This window comes from Phragmites australis, chromosome 10 (assembly GCF_958298935.1).
Source record: "Phragmites australis chromosome 10, lpPhrAust1.1, whole genome shotgun sequence".
In the NCBI taxonomy this organism is placed as follows: Eukaryota; Viridiplantae; Streptophyta; class Magnoliopsida; order Poales; family Poaceae; genus Phragmites; species Phragmites australis.
In genome coordinates this window covers 6,833,970-6,856,542 of record NC_084930.1, presented here as the reverse complement: position 1 = coordinate 6,856,542, position 22,573 = coordinate 6,833,970, and the positions used below count along the sequence as shown (strand labels likewise).

The 22,573-nt window shown below is 44.3% G+C and overlaps 2 protein-coding genes across 2 annotated transcripts; both read left to right on the top strand.

The window, feature by feature from the left end:
• The first annotated feature begins 694 nt into the window (after positions 1 to 694).
• Positions 695 to 3,940, top strand: LOC133930020 (uncharacterized). The gene is made up of 8 exons (XM_062376706.1): positions 695 to 965; positions 1,065 to 1,180; positions 1,312 to 1,499; positions 1,596 to 1,880; positions 1,974 to 2,032; positions 2,147 to 2,183; positions 2,286 to 2,357; positions 2,905 to 3,940. Exons 1-8 carry the CDS (start codon positions 896 to 898, stop codon positions 3,656 to 3,658), a joined length of 1,581 nt encoding a protein of 526 aa, XP_062232690.1. The 5' UTR covers positions 695 to 895; the 3' UTR covers positions 3,659 to 3,940.
• A 9,141-nt stretch (positions 3,941 to 13,081) lies between these two features.
• On the top strand, positions 13,082 to 14,113 carry LOC133883628 (uncharacterized). Its single transcript, XM_062322999.1, has one exon. The coding sequence runs from the start codon at positions 13,427 to 13,429 to the stop codon at positions 14,021 to 14,023; it is 597 nt and encodes a 198-aa protein (XP_062178983.1). The 5' UTR covers positions 13,082 to 13,426; the 3' UTR covers positions 14,024 to 14,113.
• Positions 14,114 to 22,573: the final 8,460 nt, after the last annotated feature.

Genomic DNA, 22,573 nt, shown 5'->3' with positions numbered 1-22,573 from the left:
CTTGAAACGAACTATGGCATTTCGATCGTCCGCTCAGGATAAGGCACCTGAGCCACTCGAGCACCTGGTACGTGTCCTTTTGCAGAAAGTAGGCAGATCGTATAACACTCAACAAATATTATACACCACAGTCGCACCATTAACACACGCGCGCACGTCCCCTAAACGTGCTTTCCAACTGAATACGCTCATGATGTGTGTACTCCTAATACTTGTGGCCACCATCGTCGAGTCAATTCCAGTGGACTAGGTACACAACTGCACTCCGAGCCATCTAGCTACGTACCAGCTTGGACCTGCTACTTGTTCTAATCAAGTTGATCTACACACAAAGGTATAAACAACCGTGTTGCGTTTGCCGGTGACGAAACTGCAAAATGACCTACCTTTCTTTGACTACGAAATTTCCATTAGCCCTTAAGCACGCATATCTTATCAAGATTGTTATATCTTATCAAGATATTTATTTGCGTTGAGATGAAAAAAAACTATGAAGCAAATGAAAAAAATTAATAGATAGATGAATATGGATACACGAAAAATATCTCATGTCTATAACGACACGTGGACTAGCATTTCCCATCTTTCTTTTACTCTGAAAGAGCAGTGCTTCGCTTTAGGCGGCTGCTCATAAACTAGTGCTGTATAACTTGGCATCATACAACGACTCGGCCAGCCTTCGCTTGTATCTCACACGGTCATGGCATCCGCCCATGCATCCACATCTCCGACGGACAAACAAAACGCTACAATCTTCGTACGACCAGTTCCAATCACTCCACCCAGAAAGCAACCCATTGCAGGCTTGCAGCAGCATATACGCCGTTCGGTCATGCGAAAATTTCACGTTTCTTTTGATCGGCGTCTGCTCAGAGCTTCCGTTGTGTAGGCTGCCATGGGGTCGTCTCGCAGACGTTGTCTCGTCCTGCTCCTCGTCTCTGCATCCCTCTGTGCCGATGCATCAGGTAGCTTTTTTTTTTTCTCGCTTCAAGAACTACTTGTTCTCAAGTTTGTGATCGACCAAAAGATGTGAACTTACATGGAGATCAATCGATGAATCGCAGCTGCGGCGTCGAACAGGAGCGTGTTAGCGGCGGAGCGGACGCGGCGGAGAGACCCCCTCGACGGGCTGAGGTACTACACCGGCGGATGGAACATCAGCGACAGGCACTACCTAGCGGTGAGTTCTTGGTTTCCTGTCCGTGTTGCCGGTTGCTAGTGTGATGCAACTGCCGATGCCTGGTGTTCTTGTCGTCTCCACATGCGCTTGTTGTGCTCACGACGTCAGTGTCGGCCCGGTGCATCATGCAGTCGGCAGGTTTCAGCGCGGCGCCGGTGTTCGTGGCCGCCGCGCTCTGGTTCGTCACAGTCGCGGCCGCGGCGCTCGTCGCCTGCTGCTGCCGTTGCTGCTGCCGCGGCGGCGGCAGCAACTACTCCTACTCGCGCCCGTTGTTCGCGCTCTCTCTCGCGCTCCTACTCGCCGCCACAGCATCAGCCGTGTAATCACATCAATCACAGCTCACTCACCTCTCCCGCTCCTCTTCCAATGAATCAGCTCACTTGCAATTCTTATTTGGAATCATGGGCCCTTGCAGCATCGGGTGCGCCGTCTTGTACGACGGGCAGGGTAAGTTCCACGGCAGCACGACGGCCACGCTGGACTACGTGGTGAGCCAGTCCGACGACGCCGCGGCAACCCTGCGCAACTTCACCGGCCTCCTGGAGACGGCGAAGGTGGTCAGCTTCGCGGGGGCATCGCTGCCTCCCGACCTCGCGCGGAGCATCGACGACGTCACGCGGAGGGTGGACGGCGCCTCGGACGAGCTCGCCGCGCGCACGTCCTCCAACTCGCGCAGGATCCGGGCCGCGCTGGAGACCATGTACGTCTCCATTCATTCACGAACAGCGCCGGCGACGTGGTTCTTGATTGAAGTGGTGAACTGATGATACCATGATCTTTTACTTGATTGCAGAAGGAAGGTCCTGATCGCTGTCGCAGCCGTGATGCTGGTACTGGTGTTTCTTGGCTTCGGTGAGCACAAATTGCTAGCTCTTACCTGATCCGCTTGAAATTGCAACAATATCATTTACTTGTCTTCAGACTTTTGAAATCATAACACGAAATTTCTCCCATCATTTGTGGCAGTTTTCTCGTTGACCGGGCTGGGGTCGCTTGTGTACACGTAAGCACATTAACACAGCATACGTCCTCTTCTGCTTGCAGTTGATCGAACACGTTCTTTCAGAGATTGGCGTGCTAATTTTCAGTTGTTGTATTTTGGCAGAGTGGTGTTTCTTGGATGGATCATAGTTACCGCAACATTAATCCTGTCCGGCACTTTTCTTCTCCTGCACAAGTTCGTTCTTGCTACTTCTTACTTGCTAATATATAGTTTGAATCCGGATAATTTTGATAAAATTCGGACAAATTTTGTTCAAATTTCGGCCAAAACTTGAAATGCTTTTGTCACTAACCATTGGTAACAGCCGTACCGGACCTACCAGCGGTCAGTTGTAAATTTTCTTTACCGGCTGCTTTTAACACTAATTGCTACTTAGATACTCCGTGACAAATAAGTACTGTTTTAGACATACACACACGGTTTCCAAAACACACCTTTTACTACTATTTTTTATAATATATTTATAAAATATAGAAAAAATATATTATTATAAAATATTTTTCGAGACAAATCTAATCTATCATTTTCAAATATCCAAATTCAATACATAAAGAGTAATTTATAGTAAAATTTGAAAATATTAATTACACGTAATTAAAATGATAATTATTTATGACCGAACGAGTACAACATAGCAGATCATTTTTCTGGTTGCATTTGCATATCACATTTCTTAATAACAAGATAACAATGCACACTACGACCTATGCCTATGTTTCAGCGTGATAGGAGACACCTGCGTCGCCATGGACGAGTGGGTGCTCCGCCCGCCGGGCCACAGCGCCCTGGACGACATCCTCCCCTGCGCCGACGCGGCGGCGACGAACGAGGCGATGCGCCGAGGCGAGGAGGTGAACTACAAGCTAGTCGACACGCTCAACCGGGTGATCTCCAACGTGTCCAACGCCAACGTGCCACCCCAGGCCGGCCCGCCTCTCTACTACAACCAGTCCGGCCCTCTCCTGCCGCTCCTCTGCAACCCCTACAACGCCGACCTCACCGGCCACTCCTGCGCCACTAGCGAAATCGCCGCGGCGGACGCGCCGCAGGTGTGGCAGCGCTACGTGTGCCGCACAACGGCCGCACCGGCGTCGGGGCAGGAGGTGTGCGCGACGGCCGGCCGCCTCACGCCGGAGATGTACTCCAAGATGCTGGTCGTGGCCAGCGTCAGCGACAGGCTACGTCGCCAGGCGCCCGCCCTCGCCGACCTCGCGAGCTGCGCGACCGTCCGTCGCGCGTTCCGGACGGTGAGCGTCAGCTACTGCCCCGCTCTGCGGCGGCACAGCGGGCGGGTGTACCAGGCATTGCTCGCGGCGTCGGTCGCCGCGATGGCGGCCGCGGCTGCGTGGGTGGCTCACTCCCGGGAGAGGAGGAGGAGGCGCGACAGCAAGAGGTTCCGGGTGTCGCCGTACAGGCTCCCTATCGAGGAGAAGGTGCTGCTCAACAGCCCGAGACGGCCGTACAGGCGAGTGTAACAGCTTGACCCGTTCCAGGCTGCATACTGATACGGCACAGGCCCCCGTCTGGAGCGTAGGAATTTCGTTGCAATTTCATAAGAAGTGGCGTAGTTCCCGTAAAAATCAAGGGAAATTACCGCGTTCTGAATTGGGCCTGATTTGGATGTATATGTACGCAGCAGTTTTGGGAGTACAACTATCTGTGCAGTTCTTAGAAATCTCTGTTCTGGTACTATGATAGGATTTGTATAGAAATAATTTGGTGAATAAATTGTTGTCATTCCCAGCGCAACCGTTTATTACAAGTTCCGACAGATACGGAGAAGAATATGGTAAGACAGCTGACCTGCCAACAAGAACCATTAACACTCGTTAGAAATGGTGGGAAAAAACAAGAAAAATGAAATAAGTTACGTCTAAGATCGATCCAATGGCAAATAAAGAGGCACATGGTATAGAAAGGGCGGAACCGGCTGTGAACATTACGTAACTTTGCCCTTAGACCTTCCAGATTAGTGTTACAGTATCACTACAGTACACATATGCATTGTATGCGTACTGTAGGCTTGCGACCCGTATGCGTACTGTAGTATTTCACTGTAAGTTACTGTTCATGCTCTCACAAATTAATATCCACGGTACTGTTCGACTCTAACTTTGTTTAGCAACTTTAGAGGAGCCGGTTCCGGAAAGGGCATACATGACGAGGAGGGCTGATTCGTGAAGCAGAAGAGAGCTATAAGAGGACCTGCTATCAGCTTGCTTTCGTTCTACCTTTCTCTGCGTTCTTTTCATGAACTCTTGATGTTCGTCCAGTAGCTTTGGATTTTTTGCCCAATCGAACTTGATGGACTCTGCATGTAGTCCTCTTTCCATTGCTCTGTTCTACCTGGCTGGCTTGCTACAGCACCGGCTGTAGTAATAGTGGCCAGGGGCAGACCACCACATTCTCTTATAATTTCACGGATAGCTTCACTGGGATTTCCAGGGAAATCACATTGATGTCCAGAGGCTCTACTGAAAAATAATTCTCTTGACCCCTCATCAGTAAGAGGTTGCATCTTAAAAATATACTTGGAGCACAAACCCATGTCCGAGCTACACTATTATCTTCTACCGTTACCAGTATCCTACTGCCATGATCACCATCTGGAAAAAGCACGGTTGATAATATACCAAGCAGATGGAGGCCATAAACTACCTATTATAATGCAGCACCTGCCCAAAGATTAAGTGTGAAATGTAACAACACAGTGGGATGAATTTCAGGTATTCACCCTGAAGCGCTGATCTGTTATGTAACAACTAGCAATTGCTATTCCCACTCAGTTCTAGACGAAGGGGCATAATCTCAGTGTCACAATCCCGCTTGCTCAAACACACCAATCAACACTTGAACTCCCCAATCACCACAAGCATCAGAGACATATATATATTACTAAAACAATCCGGTTCACAGCACAGGTACAAGCAGAGATTGATTGAAGCACAGATGGGGGATTACTAGCAATCTAGTTTGGGGTAGAAAGAGAGATACTGTGAATGGGGAAGAAGAACAGCAGGGGGAAAGGATCAGAGAGGAGGAAGAGGAGTCCGGAGGAAGAAGAGCATGTCTGTAATTGTTCTTCAATGCTCATCCTGGTGTGCCTCGCCCCTTTTGTATCGGCTTCAATAGCTTGGGCCATGACCAGCCCATTGGTCAAGCCCATCTCCACTATGGCCCACATACGTGACATTCTCCCCCTGTTGAGACTCGGCTTGCCCTCAAGCCGATGCCATGTACCGAGAATGCTTGAACTCCCGTCGTCGAGCTCAGGCCACCAGATTCCCACTCGATTTGCTTGAATGAGACCATGGAACTTCCCAGCTCAACAAGTCTATTTCTGCATTTTTCCAGCACCAGTAAGAAGCTTGACCAATGAAGTGTTGCTCTTGGTCTCCTGTTCTGCAATGTAGTTTGCCTGCAGCTTATGGTTATACGCAACCAAGTTCACTTGGCTGGAAAGGAATTCACACCTAGGTGCGTATCGCTGATCAGACCATCCATGCAGTTCAACACTGTTAAAACAAGGACCAACACTGTTAAAACAAGGACCACCGTGCTTCTGCTGCAACCAGACTAGGACTTGAATCTACTTAGGGATGTCAATAGAACCCGATTCCTGATTTCTTGCGGGGAATTCTTCTGTTAGGGGACGGGGATGAGAAGATTTCGTCCCCACGAACTCATATGAGGAATGGGACGGGAAAATGCTCCCCGCTCCCCGTTATATCCCCGATATCACATATATATATATATATATATATATATATATATATTTCTTAGTTTATAAATGTACAAACATTACATTACGTAGAGTAAATAATAAATTACTCTTATTCTTTTTTGTCTAACCTACGACATTTAATCAATCTTATATTAATTACTCTCCATACATCAATAAATTACGTATTTATACAATATACATATGGTTAATATATAAAAATAATCAAATATCATTCAATTTTACATTCCTATTAGGGACCCGATCCCCGCAAATTCCCCGCGGGAATAGGAATAGGAGAAATCTTCCCCCCGATAGTTAAATAGGAACGGAGATGAGAAAACATTCCCCAACAGGGATTAGCCCCGTTGCCATCCCTGAATCCACTGAGCAATTGCAATACTTTGGATAGAGGAGCATGTACTGATATCCATACCCAGTGCTCTCTTTTCCTTTCTCTCCATCAGTGTATAGATCATATCATTTGCAGTTGTGAAGTTTGCTGACTTGCACCCCATATCATATTTCCTTCCTGAGTGCGCCATCTTCTCAACTGAGCAATTGAGCAACCATGCCCAAGGAGATCTCTTCACCAGCTGGTTTTGATTAACCATGTGCAGCAGTGTTAGCTCCCTGCCATTGACATATAATCTCAGCTGATCAATCTTGACAAAGTTATATTGCACCTGAACAATAGAATTGTGCTCAACATTGACAACACAGCCTGCACTAGCTCTGAACTGGCTTCCCACATCAACAACAAATAGAATTGTGCTGAACAAGTGCAACTTTCCTTCCCTCAGATGCTGGTTCCAATAGGGCCATGGCTTCAATTAGTTCAATCCAACATGCACACCCTTTGTAATTAGGCCACTGACAGCAGTAAACTGCAAGGGTTTGAAACCAGCTCGCTGCTGATTCCAAGGTATATAGGATCCCTTAATGCCTACCAGGAACCCATCATTCATCAGATATAGCGTACCAACCATAGGTGCCATAGGTAAGCTTCAACAGATACAGCACTCCCAGTAGAGTTACTGAAGAATTCCAACTCTGAATGCATCCTCGTTGAACACTAATGCTCCACCCCACACAGAACATACTAACTGTCTGCTGGACGGCTACTGCACTATGCTCATGTCATTCCAGGACCCTTCTATGGCCAACACAACCCAACCAAAGCAGTAAACACCATCAATGGTTCACAGCACAGGTAAAGCAGAGATAGACTGAAGCACGGATGGGGGATTATTAGCAATCTAGTTTGGGGTAGAAATAGAGGTACTGGGAATGGAGAAGGAGAACAGCAGGGGGAAGGTGTCGATGTACATATTTTTAAGATCAGGGTCTTATCGTACGATTAGGATGGACTCGTACGATCTGTCTCTTGGTCGCTGTAGGAGACTCTTATTTAATACTATTATTTTTCTTTACTGGACGTTCTATTTTGGCGAGTATGGTCATCTAGGGTCCGAGTGGCACGATCAGATTAGATCATGACCACATGATGTGCAGCGATCATGAATTCATACAGCAAATCACTCTATCCGTCACATCCACGAGAGAGTTTGGAGGCTAATATCGATGTAATGGGCTAGGAGATGCCCCGACAAGGGTACCCCACACCGCTAAATGTCAGTCGGCTATAGATTTTTAAGACCACGGCCTTATCGTGTGACTAGAGCGAGTCTCATGCAACGAGCCCTTGGTCACGGTAGGAGACCCTACGACTAAACCTTGTTGTTCGTATGACAGGTACTCACTAACTAGTTAAGTCTTATTTAATATTGCACACTCGGGTATTTTCTTTCCACATACACTCTCTTTTGGCAAGCATGGTCGTGGGACGGTATGTTGTAATGTTCCGTTCCGTAGCATTAAATAAATACTACGGGATGGCCTGACAGGTGAGTGTGACCATGTTTGATGATGGTACATAACGTATATGATGACCAGAGTAGGGTGAACATGCTTATCTATCGTCATGATGAGCTAAGAATAGCTAAGCTTCGTTAGGTGTAGGTCTGTCACCTGTTTTGACACGGTCTGTTTGTATGAAATTTTTTTCTCTCGATATATAAAGGGGTGAAGATCCAAATAGAAGCAGGGGAACACTTTGTAACCATTTTATACACTTTATAAGAAAATGTATATGACATATGACTCTTATCTCATAGAAGATTTGAACCTAGATAAAATCTTCGTATTCTTATATCTATTTGATCCAATCACAAGAAACGTAGATTAATGTGCGTGTTATTTGGTATATTCTGAATTCATTATCAAGAATCATCACTGATAAAGGGATCAGGGAGGAGGAAGATGAGTCTGAATGAAGAAGACGAGTGTCTGTAATTGTTCTTCGATGCTCATCCTGGTGTGCCTCGCCCCTTTTGTATCGGCTTCAAAAGCTTGGGCCGTGCCCAGCCCATTGGTTGAGCCCATCTCCACTCTATTGCCCACATACGTGACACTCAGGTGCTAAAAACTTGATGAATTACGTTTAGCACAAGTGAAAAGATAAAAAGATAAAATAAAGGATGGATCGTTGCATAGTAGGAGCAACAGAAGGGAAAAACTGAGCAACATGTGGTTATACAGGTGAAATAATCTAACATATGAAGAAAAAAAGAAACATACTTCATGTACCGCAGATGGGCCCTGATTCTGTTTATGAGATCAGGCTCCTCGTACGCGTCCACGGGCTGGTGCCGTCGAACTGGTGAGAGTAAGTCCATGAGAATTTTCCTCACGTCAGGCATCCGGGATGCTCGCACAAGAGAGCCCGACACTGAAATCGTCCTCTAAGCCTCCGGTACACCTCTTTGGCAAGCGTGGTCTTTCCAATCCCGCACTGTCCAACAATGGCCATAACCTTAAGCCAGTGTTCCTCATCGTCAGTCAGCCAGTGAGAAAGCTTTTCCACGGATCTGTCCATGCCCACAAGACCAGCAGACGTGGGCGGAAGGGGGCGCTCGTCGGAGACAAGGCCAGGCTTGGGGGTCCATCGATCAAGACGAAGGTTCTTGTTCCAATCCCGAGATGTCATCGGCGGGGATTCAGCATCTTCCAAAGACGAGTGATCTTGAGAGCCTGTTTGGAACGCAGGAGTGAAGTGTCACAGGGATTATTCACATACGATAAGAATTCAAAAGCATGTTCCCAATACCAACAACACCTACATAGGATAGTTGTGCTATGATTCGATCAGGATTTCTCACCGTGGGCATCGTTTCCATGGACGATCGAGCTTGTCGACGCAGCCGTCGATGTCGAACGCCAGCTCGGTCACCTCGTTAACCCCGTACACGCGCAGCTCAAGGCGGGGTAACCCACGTCCGCTGGCTCCATTAGGTTGCAGAGATTAGCTCCTCGAGCTCGCGTTTGAGGCGGCGGGCGGATCGCATCCGCTTCTTCTCCCGCTTCCGCAGCTAGCTAGCGCGCGTCCGGATTCATGGAGCAGCAGCGCGTCGAGCTTCAAAGGGAGGGAAAGCATGGGTCTTGCGAGGCTCAATCGGTCGATGTGCCCCCGATTCAGCCTACGATGTGAGGCTCAATATGCACAACCCTTCCAGCCGGCGGCCCGTCAACGTGGAGAATTCGGCCTGCAGCAAAATGTCATACTCTCTCTGTTTCTTATTTGTCCTTTTAGCCTTGTGCACGGGTATTAAGAAAAACTAGTTTGATTGTCACGCCTACGTGCGTACATTTTTATTTTTCTGTGTAGAGCACGATAAAATAAGACTAAAAAAATTAGGTTCACAAATTTTGTACATTTTAATATCTATTTATGAAATTATTAATGTTAAACACATTCAATTAATTATGGAGAAAACAATATTACTTTTATATGTGCACATAGTTTTAACATGTAGGTGGAAGTAATACTAACCTAAGAAATTTGTTTCATATTTTTTTGAGTTTTAGATATTTTTCTTTGCATTTTAGTTTTTTTCAGCCGATTTCTTAATGTAACTAATATTCATTTCAACATTTTTCTAGAATTTCTAAAAAATAAAATTACATATATATATGTATATATATATATATGTGTATACATGTATATGTATACATATACGTATATATACATGTGCATACATAGGATCCACTGCTATAGTAGCTATAGTAGCATGAGCCCTGAGAATTCAGGAATTCCAGGCACTTTAGTATATTTTAGTATATAGTAGTTGATTAGCATGTGTCCTGTTCTTCTACTAAAGGTATATTCATTAAGTTAGTTTATCTCTTTAACTACTCATGGTGACCAGTGACTAACAGAGAAGTGTTGGAAAATGTAGCAAGCACTAAATAAGGTAGGGTTTATGGCTATGTTTTTTCTTAGAATCCTATAAGGATAGATAAATCTGAATACTGTGAAAGAGCTAAAAGGACAAATAATTTGAAATGGAGGTAGTAATAAAGTTCTCTAAGTTCATATCGAGAACCTTGAAGCACTGCACGGAAGTCAATTGAGTTTCAAAAGTACTTTGGAATAACATATTAAAAATTTGATTATTCAACTCAACCTTGTTCCAGTTTGTTCGCGCCACAACATATTTCTCTATATAAAAGCGGAAGAAAATGGAGGCAAGACGGGTACCCATCGCTGCCATTTGCCAATCAAAGGTAGAATCATGTTCTGCAGCGTTCTTCAATGGCCTTTGCCGTTTGGGTCAGCTTTTGTAGGGCATTTATTGTGCTGTGTGGGATCTCGTGGGCCTAGATCGACGTTAATAACTTGGCATGCTTTAATCCGAATGAGGTTCGTTTGCTCGGCTAGTTAGGTTCCACCACACCCTTGGATTGACGGACCTAAGCCTCGTTGGTGTGACAAGCTTACATGGCCCGCTGCATGCATGGCGTGGATCACGATGTCTTGTTTGGGAACATCGCCTTTGATGCACAGTGTGATACCCAGCCAGGAAATATAACACGGGGAGAGAGGGAATCAATGTGTTTTACATTACACTAGGTGACTAGGAATGCAAGTTTTGCATTTTTTTTTAGTTACTGAGTTGATCCCGAACTCACTCAGTTAGATAAAGATGTGTTTTAACTATCTAAGCTATGAAAGTAAATAAAGTAGTGATCTAAAACTGTAACCATTTGCATCCTAGACGGGATCATATGCATCATACACAATATACCTTAACAATTAAGGAGTGAGTAGCAACGATACGGAACATTCCTCTATGCATAATGCATACCCATCTTTCCATTTATTGCTGTAAGCAAATTCTATATGACCTATCTATGAAAGATTTTTGTGAAACTTTGATCTAGTCATACATACTTTAATCTAATAACGGAATTGAAGATAAGAGAGAAGCAGAAAATATATATCATTACAGGAAAAAAGATCTTTCGTAGCATCCGAATCAACAAAATTTACTTCCTTTGTCAGTGGCCCCGCCGACCGGCAAGACGACACCAGTGCTTGAGTGCAATGATCCTGCCGTCCTTTGTCCAAGCCGACGCGAGATCGGTGCTCTGCTCCCGCGCGCCGGCCGGGCAATCATCGTATCCCCCTCCCACGCACGGGCATGGACCACGCGCGGGTTAGCGGGGCGCCGAGGCGCGCGCGCGCGCGCGGCCAGTTTTGGGGCGTTCGCTCGCTCGCGGCCGGGTTCCGGCCGCGGTGGGAACTGGGGGGGCGCCGGCTGGGTAGCGAGTACGCCCGCCCAGGAGGCCAGGGTTCAGGTTGGTCGATTGCGCGCGCGGCCAGTGCGCCAGTACGTACGAGCAGCTAAATGAGACGATGGCGTTGTGGACCTTCGGCGGCACGAGATCGCGTGGGCGAGGACGCCGATTGATGGCACGCGTTTTGGCCGGTCTGTCCGACGGGATCGCGCGGAGCTCAGTTAACCCGTTTCGCACCGCCGTTGAAGCTTTGCTTCCGCTGCAATGCGTAGTCTTGTGGCCATCGACATCTGAAATTCGGTAGTGCTCGATCTTGTACGGCGCGAAACCGTGAAGCTACGTAAAAAAAACTTGGAAACCACCGGAGATTCTTCAGACAGCACGTACGCACGCATACAAAAACGAGCTACCTATATGTATAGTGGTACCGGTAGCATTTGTTTGAGGCAGCTAGGCCAGAATCACCCTAGATTCCAACCACCCCCGTGCCTCTGTTTATCACCACACGCTTGTTAATTTACTGCCCGATCCACTTTTGCTCATGCCTAATCCTCATCTCGTGACAACTTTAACACTCCCGTAACCTGACAAGAATTTAAGGTCCACACATGAAAGTGACTCCAAAGACCTGTCACGGTTTTTCTTCCCCTACAGTGTCTTCACTCTTCATCATGCAGTCATGCACGATGTAGCATCAAATACATGCTACAGCATGTAGTGGCAGTGGTGACAATACTACTGTGACCTCAATTTCTACCGTCCAATTTCAACACAGTAGTAACAAACAAATGCCATATAGGCCTAGAAAAGGGAATTTACACTGGTACATGTCAACCTATAGTTTATCAAAACCGTTTGTTTATATTGAGATTTATGTTGGAGATGTGATGAAAAAATTATAAAATCAATAAAAAATTAATAAATAGATGAGTATTAAGTGAGAGATAAACAATCAAAATAAATCGTGCATGTGCAAGAGCATGCTAAGTTGCATTTGCCTCACCCATACCCACATTCTCCCCTGCCACGCCTATGGCTTTACTCGCGTCCTTCTAGCCTTTACGTGTGCTGACCAAATCATACGTGGTCATTGAATTGAATAGAACACATCACTTATCATGCTACATGACATGCCCCCAACATGTCAAGTGATCTTTCCCCTCAAAAGAAAACTCAAGTGAATAGATTACATGCATCTTCCTTGTAGAAAAGTACAATGACCTGAATCAGAAAAGGCCGGTGCAGGTGCTCATCAGCTTAACAACCTTCACAGTAGTATATGCGAAAAGGGAAAGCTGCGGCACCACTTTGCAGGAGCATGTGAGCGACCACGCCCAGGATGCAGCGATCTGCGTCAGATCAGCCTGACAAGTATAGAGTTCTGTTATTTCCCTTTTGGTGCGTCAGATGAGCCTGACAAGTATAGAGTTTTGTTATTTCCCTTTTGGTTTAAGAATTTGTACATCCAAGTGTTTATGTGATGTTGGATCTCGTACTGGTGCACAGAATCCAAGCTGTGTATATCTCAAGATTTGAAATGAACTATACGCTTAGGTGTCATGACGATACGTCTCCAAATTTACTCACCGTAGTTGCAAAAATCTGTGCAAGGTGCATGGCAGCAATAGCTACTGCTGCAGCTAGGTAGTGAGTGGTAGTCGTAGCTGTAGTAGTAATACTGTTGCCGGGGCACGCATGTGAGCTCAGCCGTGCAACTGCAGCTGCATGCTTAGCTTCGTCCAGTTCAGTATCCATCTCCCTTTCTATAAATCCTAACGCGTCACGAGCTGTGGCAGTGAGCAGTGAGGAAGCTGAGTCTTGACACTTCGCCGCAGAAGGAAGCGGATCAGAAGCTGTGTGTGAGCTGGAGGCAGGGGAGGCCATGGACTGGAACTCGTGGCTGTCGAGGACGAGCTTGGCGCCGTCGCTGACGTACGAGTACGGGCTCCTCTTCAGCCGGAACGAGCTGGAGCCCGGCGACACGGCGCACTTCGACCACGACCTGCTCAAGAGCATGGGCATCGCCGTCGCCAAGCACCGCCTCGAGATCCTCAAGCTGGCCAAGAATAAGGGCGAAGCCGCGGCCAAGGACGACGCCTCGTCGGCGGCCTCGCGGCTAGCGCGCAGGGCCAGGAGGTGCCTGGCCCGGTGCGTGCGCCAGCTGGCCGGCGGGGGGAGGAGGGCCGCGTCGTCGGTCACCGTCGTGCCGAGAATCTGCAGCGGGGACGATGCCGTCCGCGTCGGCGCCGTGCAGAGGAGGAGCGCCGCCAAGAAGATGGTGCTCATGATCACTGACGACAGAGAAGCCGCGAGGGGCGGCGAGCGGCTGTCGGCGTCGTCGCAGAAGGCGAGCCTGATGTTCCATGATTGTTACCAAGACGACAGCGGCGACGAGGAGGAGGAGGAACGATGCTCAGAGGACGGCACCGGAGGCGAGATAAGGTGGGACTCAATGTTTCAGGACCTGAAACCAACGTGATGGTCAAATTCAATATCCTCCTCTTCGATCTTGCATGCGCTCCTGGTTTGGTGTTCTTGCATGAGTTGGTCTTTTCATGGGTTTGGCTGTTGTGGGAGACAATTTTTACGACTCTCTTGGTGTGTGGCGTGCCCTCCTTCAGAAGAGAAGAACTGAAGAACATGGGAGTGCATTTCGCAATGTTCAGCGAATAATGCCCAACGCCGATGTCGTTTGATTCTGTCGAAAAATGTATAGTTTCTGAGAAATTTGTGTTCATTTGAGTGAAAGTGAAGGTCAAGAAGTATGCTTCACACATACTAACCCCCTGGCTACCAGAGTCAACAAAATTACAAATTCTCTACTGTATAAAACATAAGTTAATTCTCATATTACTTCTTTCTCATTATTCTCCTTCTATCTAATAAAAAACTTTAAAATTCAAATAATCTATCCACTTTTATCATCCACCCTACTTAGCTACAGATATTTACTAATGAAAATAAATAAAATTAGAAGAAAAATTAACAGATAATCTTCTTTTTCAAATCACATCTAAAATTAAATTATGATATCGCTCCCTACATATTCGTTCGGTAATGCTCTTATAGTGCATCGACATCTTCATATCTTGAATTCGTGATTGATATTATCATATTTAATATCTTTATTTTTATTATAATGCATGGTCACTTAGCTGGTACTCCCTCTGTCTTAAAATATAGGACATATTAGTATTTTAAAAAGTCTTTAAAAATATACTTTAACTATTAATTTATTTTACAATATATTATTGATTTCTATAAAATCATCATCGTATTAAAAGATCTATAAAATAGGCTCTATTGATACGACTTTTATATATTAAAACATGTGTATAATTTAATTAATTGTTTGTTAAATTTTATAAAATTTGATTTTTTTAAAATTCTAATACATCTTATATTTTGGAACTGAGGAAGTAGAGTGTAAATGTGAGATTGCCGATGCAAGACGAACTTCCCTCGCTTAGGCCATCTCCAAAGAGTCCTCAAATCTCATTTTTCCAGTGCTATAGTGTTTTGCGGGCTATTGTAGCACTGTAAATTCATCTCCGCAGATCTTCTATCTAGTGCTACAGTGATGCTACAGTAGAAAAATAAGGGATGTTGTAATAGTGATAGGGGATACTGTAATAGTATTTTAAAGATGGAAATTTAAGGTAACTGTTGGAGATGATCTTATGTCTAATACTGCGACATGTTGCATGGATCACCGCACTGTAAACTTATGTGCCTTTCAAGTGTTCAGTTCTCCGACGAATGCAAGACCATGTTTACCATTGCGAATTTTATAAGTCTCCAGCTTATACAAAGACTTAACGATGGCCAAAAAAAAATTTGTTGAATGCGAGCATTGGTCACACTACATCATCCTCTTCAGCAAAACAAGCATCGAGCACACGACATCGTTATTGCCCCTTTATAATGATGCTACTAAAAGATTAAAGTCGAGTTGTCGCATCATATCGCCATCTGTTGGCCGACTGGTGGCTAGAAGTGGTCTTTACCAGTTCTTGGCCAAACTGCCACCGCTCCAACGAGATGGCAGTCGACAATGCATGTTCGATGGCAGACCTGTTTCAGCGATGACTGAACTGACGTTATGCATTCAGGTCGTCGTCAGAGTACAGAGGTTTTTTTTTATATATTTAAAACTAATATTTTATTAACAACATCTAAATTTTAAAAAACTAGCCTTTTGTCACAAAAATATCTGGTGGCCTGTGTCACACCTATCTATTTAGCGTGACTAAGACAGCACGCTGGCACGGTACCGCGATAGCCAGTCAGTATGGTAAGCTTGAGTCGCACCAGTAGTTTTGATGTGACCGTTTATCACGTCAAGCCCCTTGGCGTGATTGAGGTGTATACAAAGTGCCACGCTGACTTTTCCCTTTCACACGTTGTTCTTCCTCTCCGAGGCTTTCTTTCTCATGTCTTCCCTCTCCTCCAAATCTTTCAACAAATTATGTAATTTCGGATCCAAATCAAAGGAGATTTCACTAGAGAATACTCATTGAAGGTAAATACTACATTCCATCCATACAATTCGAGTTTAGAGATTAGGCGATGTGAAAATTAAAATTTGGTAAGATTAGCTATTGTTTGTTTGTTGTTATTTAATGTTTAATTTAGCATATTTATTATTCTTGTATGGGGACCATTTCACTCTTGTATGTGGTGGTGCAAAATTGACCGTTCCTAATATAGTACATATGATTTGATAGTGCAGAATGTATAAATTTTTGGTGGTCGCTAAAATAGTAATGGTTTGGTATTCGTACAGTTGTGTGGTATGACTTTCAATTTATGGTGTAAGTAAAAGTGGACACACATCGGTAAAAAATATCCTGATGTTAGTTGCAAGGATGTCCGTATTCCTCCCACTCTCCCTTTCATGAACGGTGACTATTGTAAACCTGTCGTGGTCCTTTAGTCGTTACATGAAGATGCTGTTGACCACGCTTACTACCTGTGCAAGTATTATCATGTGAATATATATTTGTTTTGGGTTAGTGTAGAAGCATATCTCATTACTTTTTGCTGATATTGTGTTTCATTAATTTGTAGGAATGGGAGATATGCTTCTTCTTCCAATAGATTGATGGGCCTGAGATTTATGACTCTAGGATTTTGAAGGTGAAATAGTTTACTCAGTATCCGAAGCCATACAATAAGCTTATTTGTTGAGTTTCTCCTCCACAAAATCCTCCAAAAATGACGGATAAAGAGAAGTACGAAGTGCGCAGAAGATGTCTAGCTGATCCTTCCTTATGCAACTGTGGGAAGCGTAGTGTGTTGTGTGAATGTTTGAGGGGTCTCCTTACTTCCGTTGTGAAGGGATGACAAAGCTAAATCTGTGCATGTTTAGTGTTTACAATTTGAGTGAGATAGTATTAGATATCATATACATTATATCATGAAATTGAATGCATCGCCATGATGCTACTTGTAACTATCGGGATTTATTGTACAGTCCCGATGGCGAATGGATAGAGGACTACGATCAAGTCAAGGGGAATACGGTGATAGAACCATGTCATCCAAGAAAGTACAATTGTGGTGTCAATGCTCGATACGGGATAGTGCCCTCTGAACTTGGTGTGGGGTACTACTGTGGGCATGTGGTTGCAAAGACATGGTTAGTTTGATGTATATAATCTATATTTTCTGTTTTGATATCATATGTTAGTTGTACCTTACTAATGGGAGTTCGTATGAATTTATTTTTAGAATAGAGTACGTGAAGATGTTCATAGAAGGAGTACCTTGATAAGGATGAGGTGGATCATGAGATCACATGGAGGAGTAAGCATCATTCGATGGTGTTGTCAAGCTATCTGGACAACCGTAAGAAGGCAACTCGTGATTTTTACCAAGCTATGTATTCTCAGCACAAGAGGAGAGCCATGGAGGTTGAAGAGGAAGCGGCTAATATGGTGCAAATGGAGACAATGAAGGCTTTTGTTGCTAATTTACCTGAGGTTGTCCTGGACGACAACGACGATGATGATAATGATGATATGTTGCTCTATGAAAGATCGGACGATTAGCATACGGGGTCAGTTCGATGGGTATATTGTTGGTGTCCTATATTAACTTACTTTGTTAGAAACTATTTATGAACTTCATTTGCAATCGTCATCTATTTTATTATATGAACCATATGGATTATTTTATTTGTGTCTTTGCTAAGTTTATTCGTGTATTGTTATGGTAATTATGCGTATCATCTATGGATGTTTTATAAAAATAAAATATGCCTCAAAAGTCTAGACCAAGCATATTGGTCTTCGATAAAATGAATTCTTCTTACCATCTGAGACAAGACACCACCAGGGTACGATACGTATCAACAACAGAGTAAATGTATTGATCTACAAAATAGAAAAATAAAGAGTGGTGAATTAAAAGTTGGAGCCACGCCAGCCCGTTTCCATTTTCTGGGGGGGGGGGGGGGCACCATGAGCCGTTGATTGAGAGGACCTACAACATGACACCATGTTGGATCATGCCATAGGTCTTGGCATGATCTCTTTCTCTGTCACACCAATAGGATTGGCGTGACAAGCCTGTATGCTTCTTCGAAGTTTGTTTAGGCTTATACATGCGTGTCACAGTTTGTTTAGGCTTATACATGCGTGTCACGCCAAGCCTATAGGCATGACTTTGTTACTAGTCACGCCACTACTAACATGTATAGGCTTCGACAACCACGGCTAGACTGAGTAGAGGCATTCCCCCAGCGAAACAAATTTTCAATCTCGCAGATACATTTAATTTGCTGAGGGTTGTAGTAATTGTTGGAAATGCAATTGATATCCATTCTAAAACAATCAAAACACAATTGGTATCCTTTTGTTGACAAGCGAGATGCCATTGATAGCATTTCACAAACAATCAAAATGCAATTGATATCCAAATGCAAACAATCAAAATGCAAAGTGATAATGTGATGGCAAAGTGTTACTTGGTTCGAAACATCATAAAATCCACATAAAAGCATCACATGACAAAGTTTTACATGATTCGAAACAACACTAGCGCTTACTACATAGAATCCGCATAAAAGCATCACACGCATGATATTGTCTCATACATTCTTCACAACTCAGCCCCTAGGTGTGTATGGCTTTTTCTTCCTTCGTTCATGCAATGGATTAGTAGCAAGGACATTGGCACTCATATTGTTGGTCATGTCACGTGCACGTAGCGGTTGCTATGAAGGCTATGTCGATGGAGGAGCACCTGCGAGCTGCGCATCTAGCAGAATGCACCATCCCACCATCGGTAGCCCGAGAATCATGGCCACATCCTGCAGCGTGACCATGAGCTCGCCGCAAGGGAAATGGAAGGTGTGTGTCTCTGGCCTCCAACGGTCCACTAATGAACTCAATGTTACATCATCGAACATCGGTAACCCCGATGTCACCAACCTAGCCAATGGCAAGAAGCCTACGTGATGAATGTATGGCGTGTACCTCTCATCCCACCAGAGAGGACTATGAGTATGTATCCGAAGAGGTTTTAGCACTGAAAGGTACAATTCAAATTGAAATTGTCCATTACACATGCACGCTACTTAGCAATTATACATACCAGTTAAAGATATTTGGTACCTCACCGTTGTCAACAATGAGGCGTGATCGGTGGTCCCCATTGTAGTATGTCTCAAGGAGCGGGTAATCGGGGTGCGCCATCACCCTGCAATATAAAGCGTCAAACAATCGTTAGACATTTAACAGAAAGATCATAATTAGCGTCATATAAAAAGATTTAGACAACGAACAAAATTCATTATTGAATAGATCACCTCTACCAAAATGCGATTTACTTCCCCCTTCTAGAATTCCCCTTTTTCTTACGGATTGTCTTATTCCTCGGGCGCTCCTTGTGTTATTCCATCCTGTGGCCAAACCGATGGCATATGGAGAAATGTATTTTAATTGGCGTCTCATTAAAGCCGCCAGCCCCATACATGTCATCACCATAACCATTATTAGAATCATCCATCTCATTTCGGAGCTATTTTCTCTTCCTCCTCCCTGGTTTTTGTTTCAGTTGACCACAATCAAACACATAATCATCACCATTGTAATGCAGCCATTGCGAAGGATCAAGTAAAGGCTCCAAGGTGGACTCTCACATCTTTAGATCCATTCTCTTAGAATACACTGGGGTTAAGTAGTCGGGGGATGTATGGTCCACTCTTCTCATCCGGCATGCTGTGATGACTTGAGAGCACAAGACATGCAGCAATTGCAAGGTCCTGCACATGCACTTCGTTGTAGTTAAGTTTACTCTATAGATCCTACCGCCAGAGCTCTCACCACCTACGGTGGTCTGGAATGCTGATGTAACACTGTAAACACAGTTCATTGGATCAAAGAGATGTGCTTCTTGGTAGCAGATAGTTCCCCCTGCTTTGTGTGGTGCTTAGCGATGGCTTTTCTCCACATCTCACTGACATCGAGTCTGCTACTTGCTTTCTTTCACCAATCGATAAAATAGAAGTTGCATTTGTGAAAGGTGTACTTCACGATGGCAGACGCGGGCATTGAACGGATGCCTTTTAGGACGTTATTGAACACCTCCAAGATATTTACGATCATTGTTTCATACCTATAATCACCCTCATCATACGCTAGCACACATTTGGACTTACTGTTCATTTCGCTTTGCAACCACTCTATCTCAGGCTCGTTCAAAATCTTCAATTCTACAAGCCTTTTGATGAAATATCTCTCCTCTCTAACTTTACAAAGTATCTTTAGTTTCTTAATTACCTCATTGCTCTTCTATCTTCTCCAAATATTAGCTGCAAAATAACGCATGCACCATTGGTGCACAAGTGGTGGGTAACCCTCCATTTGTTCTCTAGCTACATTAAGTAGATCCTGGTGTCGATCCGATATCATACAGACTTGGCATCCCGCTCTAATTACGTGATGGCGAACCAGATACAAGTACCACGATCAACTATTGTTGCTCTCTCCTTTTGTCAACGCAAATGCTAGGGGATCAATTGATCCTCCGCATCGATGCCAATAGCAATCATCAGAGCATCCTTATACTTTCCTATCAAGAAAGTGGCGTCGACACTAATCACGAGCCTACAATGTCTGAAGGCCTCCACGCATTGAGGGAAACACCAAAACACATGCTACATGACGGGCTTCATTACCCCACTATCGTTGCCCATCATGCCACCGGCCGAAATGAAGCACTTCGTTGTGGGATTGAAATGTGAAATTGCATCTAATATCATAGGCACCCTCGCGTATGTATCTTTCCAATCTCCTCATAGTAATGTCACGGCATGTTGCTTCGCCCTTCATGTCTTGTCATACAACACCCGGTAATTGGTAAACACAATTATAGACTCAATTAGAGAGGCCACAGTCATGTCCAAGTCTTCCCAAACGATAAGGGCGATGCGCCAATCAAGATACCTCATTGTGCACTGTGAGTGCACTTGTTCTGGCCTTGCTGACCCATAAGTGTGATATTGTTTCACATTTGTGATCTTTCATCTTCGGTCGTCACTTAGAATTACATGGACCCATACATCCCATCCACAACCTTTCTAGCATTTGATAGTGTACCTCTCCTTCGCATAAGAATAACCACGTCATACGGCCTATGGTATCGCACTGCGTAGTTCTTGAACCAGAACTTCACTTCGTCAAGACTATCAAATATCATCCCCTATTTAATCAACTCCTTTTCACTGTTTCACTCCTCCGTAGACAATAAGCTGTTATCACATGGAGCTTTTTTGTCAATGAACAGTGCGGCACCTCAGACACCCTGGCACCCCGAGCATATGCACATGTACATCTTCAATGTCCTCATCTTCTGCTCCGTGTAAATTCCATTCCACCAAGCCACTGTTTCATCCTTACTCGCTTCTCCTTCAACCTCAGGACCAACATGTCATTGCTCAACACTAAGCACATGTTCTACTTCTTCTACCTCATTAACTTCATCTTCGTTCTCACTATATGAAAAGAATATTGGAATTTCTTCAACATTTCCTTGGACCTCCTCTTCCTAAAAAAAACATCATTAAATTCATTACATACAATAGCACAAGGTACCTTCGGTATAGTAACATCGGCGAGATCAGAAACATCAGTAATCTCTGGGACAACTGTGGTAATTTTTTGAACCAAATGCTCAACAGACTCCACTTTTTAGTTAAATCTACCCCGCACTTCTTGAACTGATGGCATCAAGCTTCCACAAATACCCATACCAACTACAACTTCCACACAATAAACTTGAGAATCACTCGCAAAATTCTTGTACAACTTCCGATCATCCCCTAACGCCAACTCCATGACAATATAGTGAGACCTACCACCCAGCCAGCATCAAACATTCCACGTACGGTTACATCACTTTCATCCACATCACGATTCATAATTGACCTAACATGAGCAACAATTTCATCGAAAAAAGACGGACTCCTAAATTTCAACACATGCTCCCTCATCTTATCAAACTCCCTATTTGTATTAATCGTGCCACCACAAAACACACGAACAATTTGATCCATCTACACAAACCATCCAAACATTTCACATATGCAAAAAAATATGTAACACATGCAAGTTCTACATATAATCAATTTCAATCCCTACGTCTCATCATTTTATCACAATAATTCAAAATTACTCATACATATAGAAGAACATGCTTTGCTCATATACATGGAGCCTAGCCATATATGCCTCAATTATCTACGCTCAAATAATTGCATGCGATAAATTACATATGATACAAATGCTAACTATACATCCACATCACGATATTTAAACTCCAATCTAAACCAAAAGGTAGAAATTTTATAAATCATCATCACCAAAACACTAAACCCTACCTACCATTCATGGAGGGAATAGACGAACTAACTTACTAAGACACTTCTCCGCTAAATCCACTTCGAATCGGACCCGAATGGAGGATTGATCGAGGAGACTCTCGCCGACACACTCCATCTAGAGAGACAGGGAGGAAGAACATA

Coding starts and splice junctions, on each gene's coding strand:
- LOC133930020 (XM_062376706.1), top strand. CDS start 896: ATGGGGTCGTCTCGCAGACGTTGTCTCGTCCTGCTCCTCGTCTCTGCA. Junction 966..1,064: donor CCTCTGTGCCGATGCATCAG/GTAGCTTTTTTT, acceptor GATGAATCGCAG/CTGCGGCGTCGAACAGGAGC. Junction 1,500..1,595: donor GCCGCCACAGCATCAGCCGT/GTAATCACATCA, acceptor GGGCCCTTGCAG/CATCGGGTGCGCCGTCTTGT.
- LOC133883628 (XM_062322999.1), top strand. CDS start 13,427: ATGGACTGGAACTCGTGGCTGTCGAGGACGAGCTTGGCGCCGTCGCTG.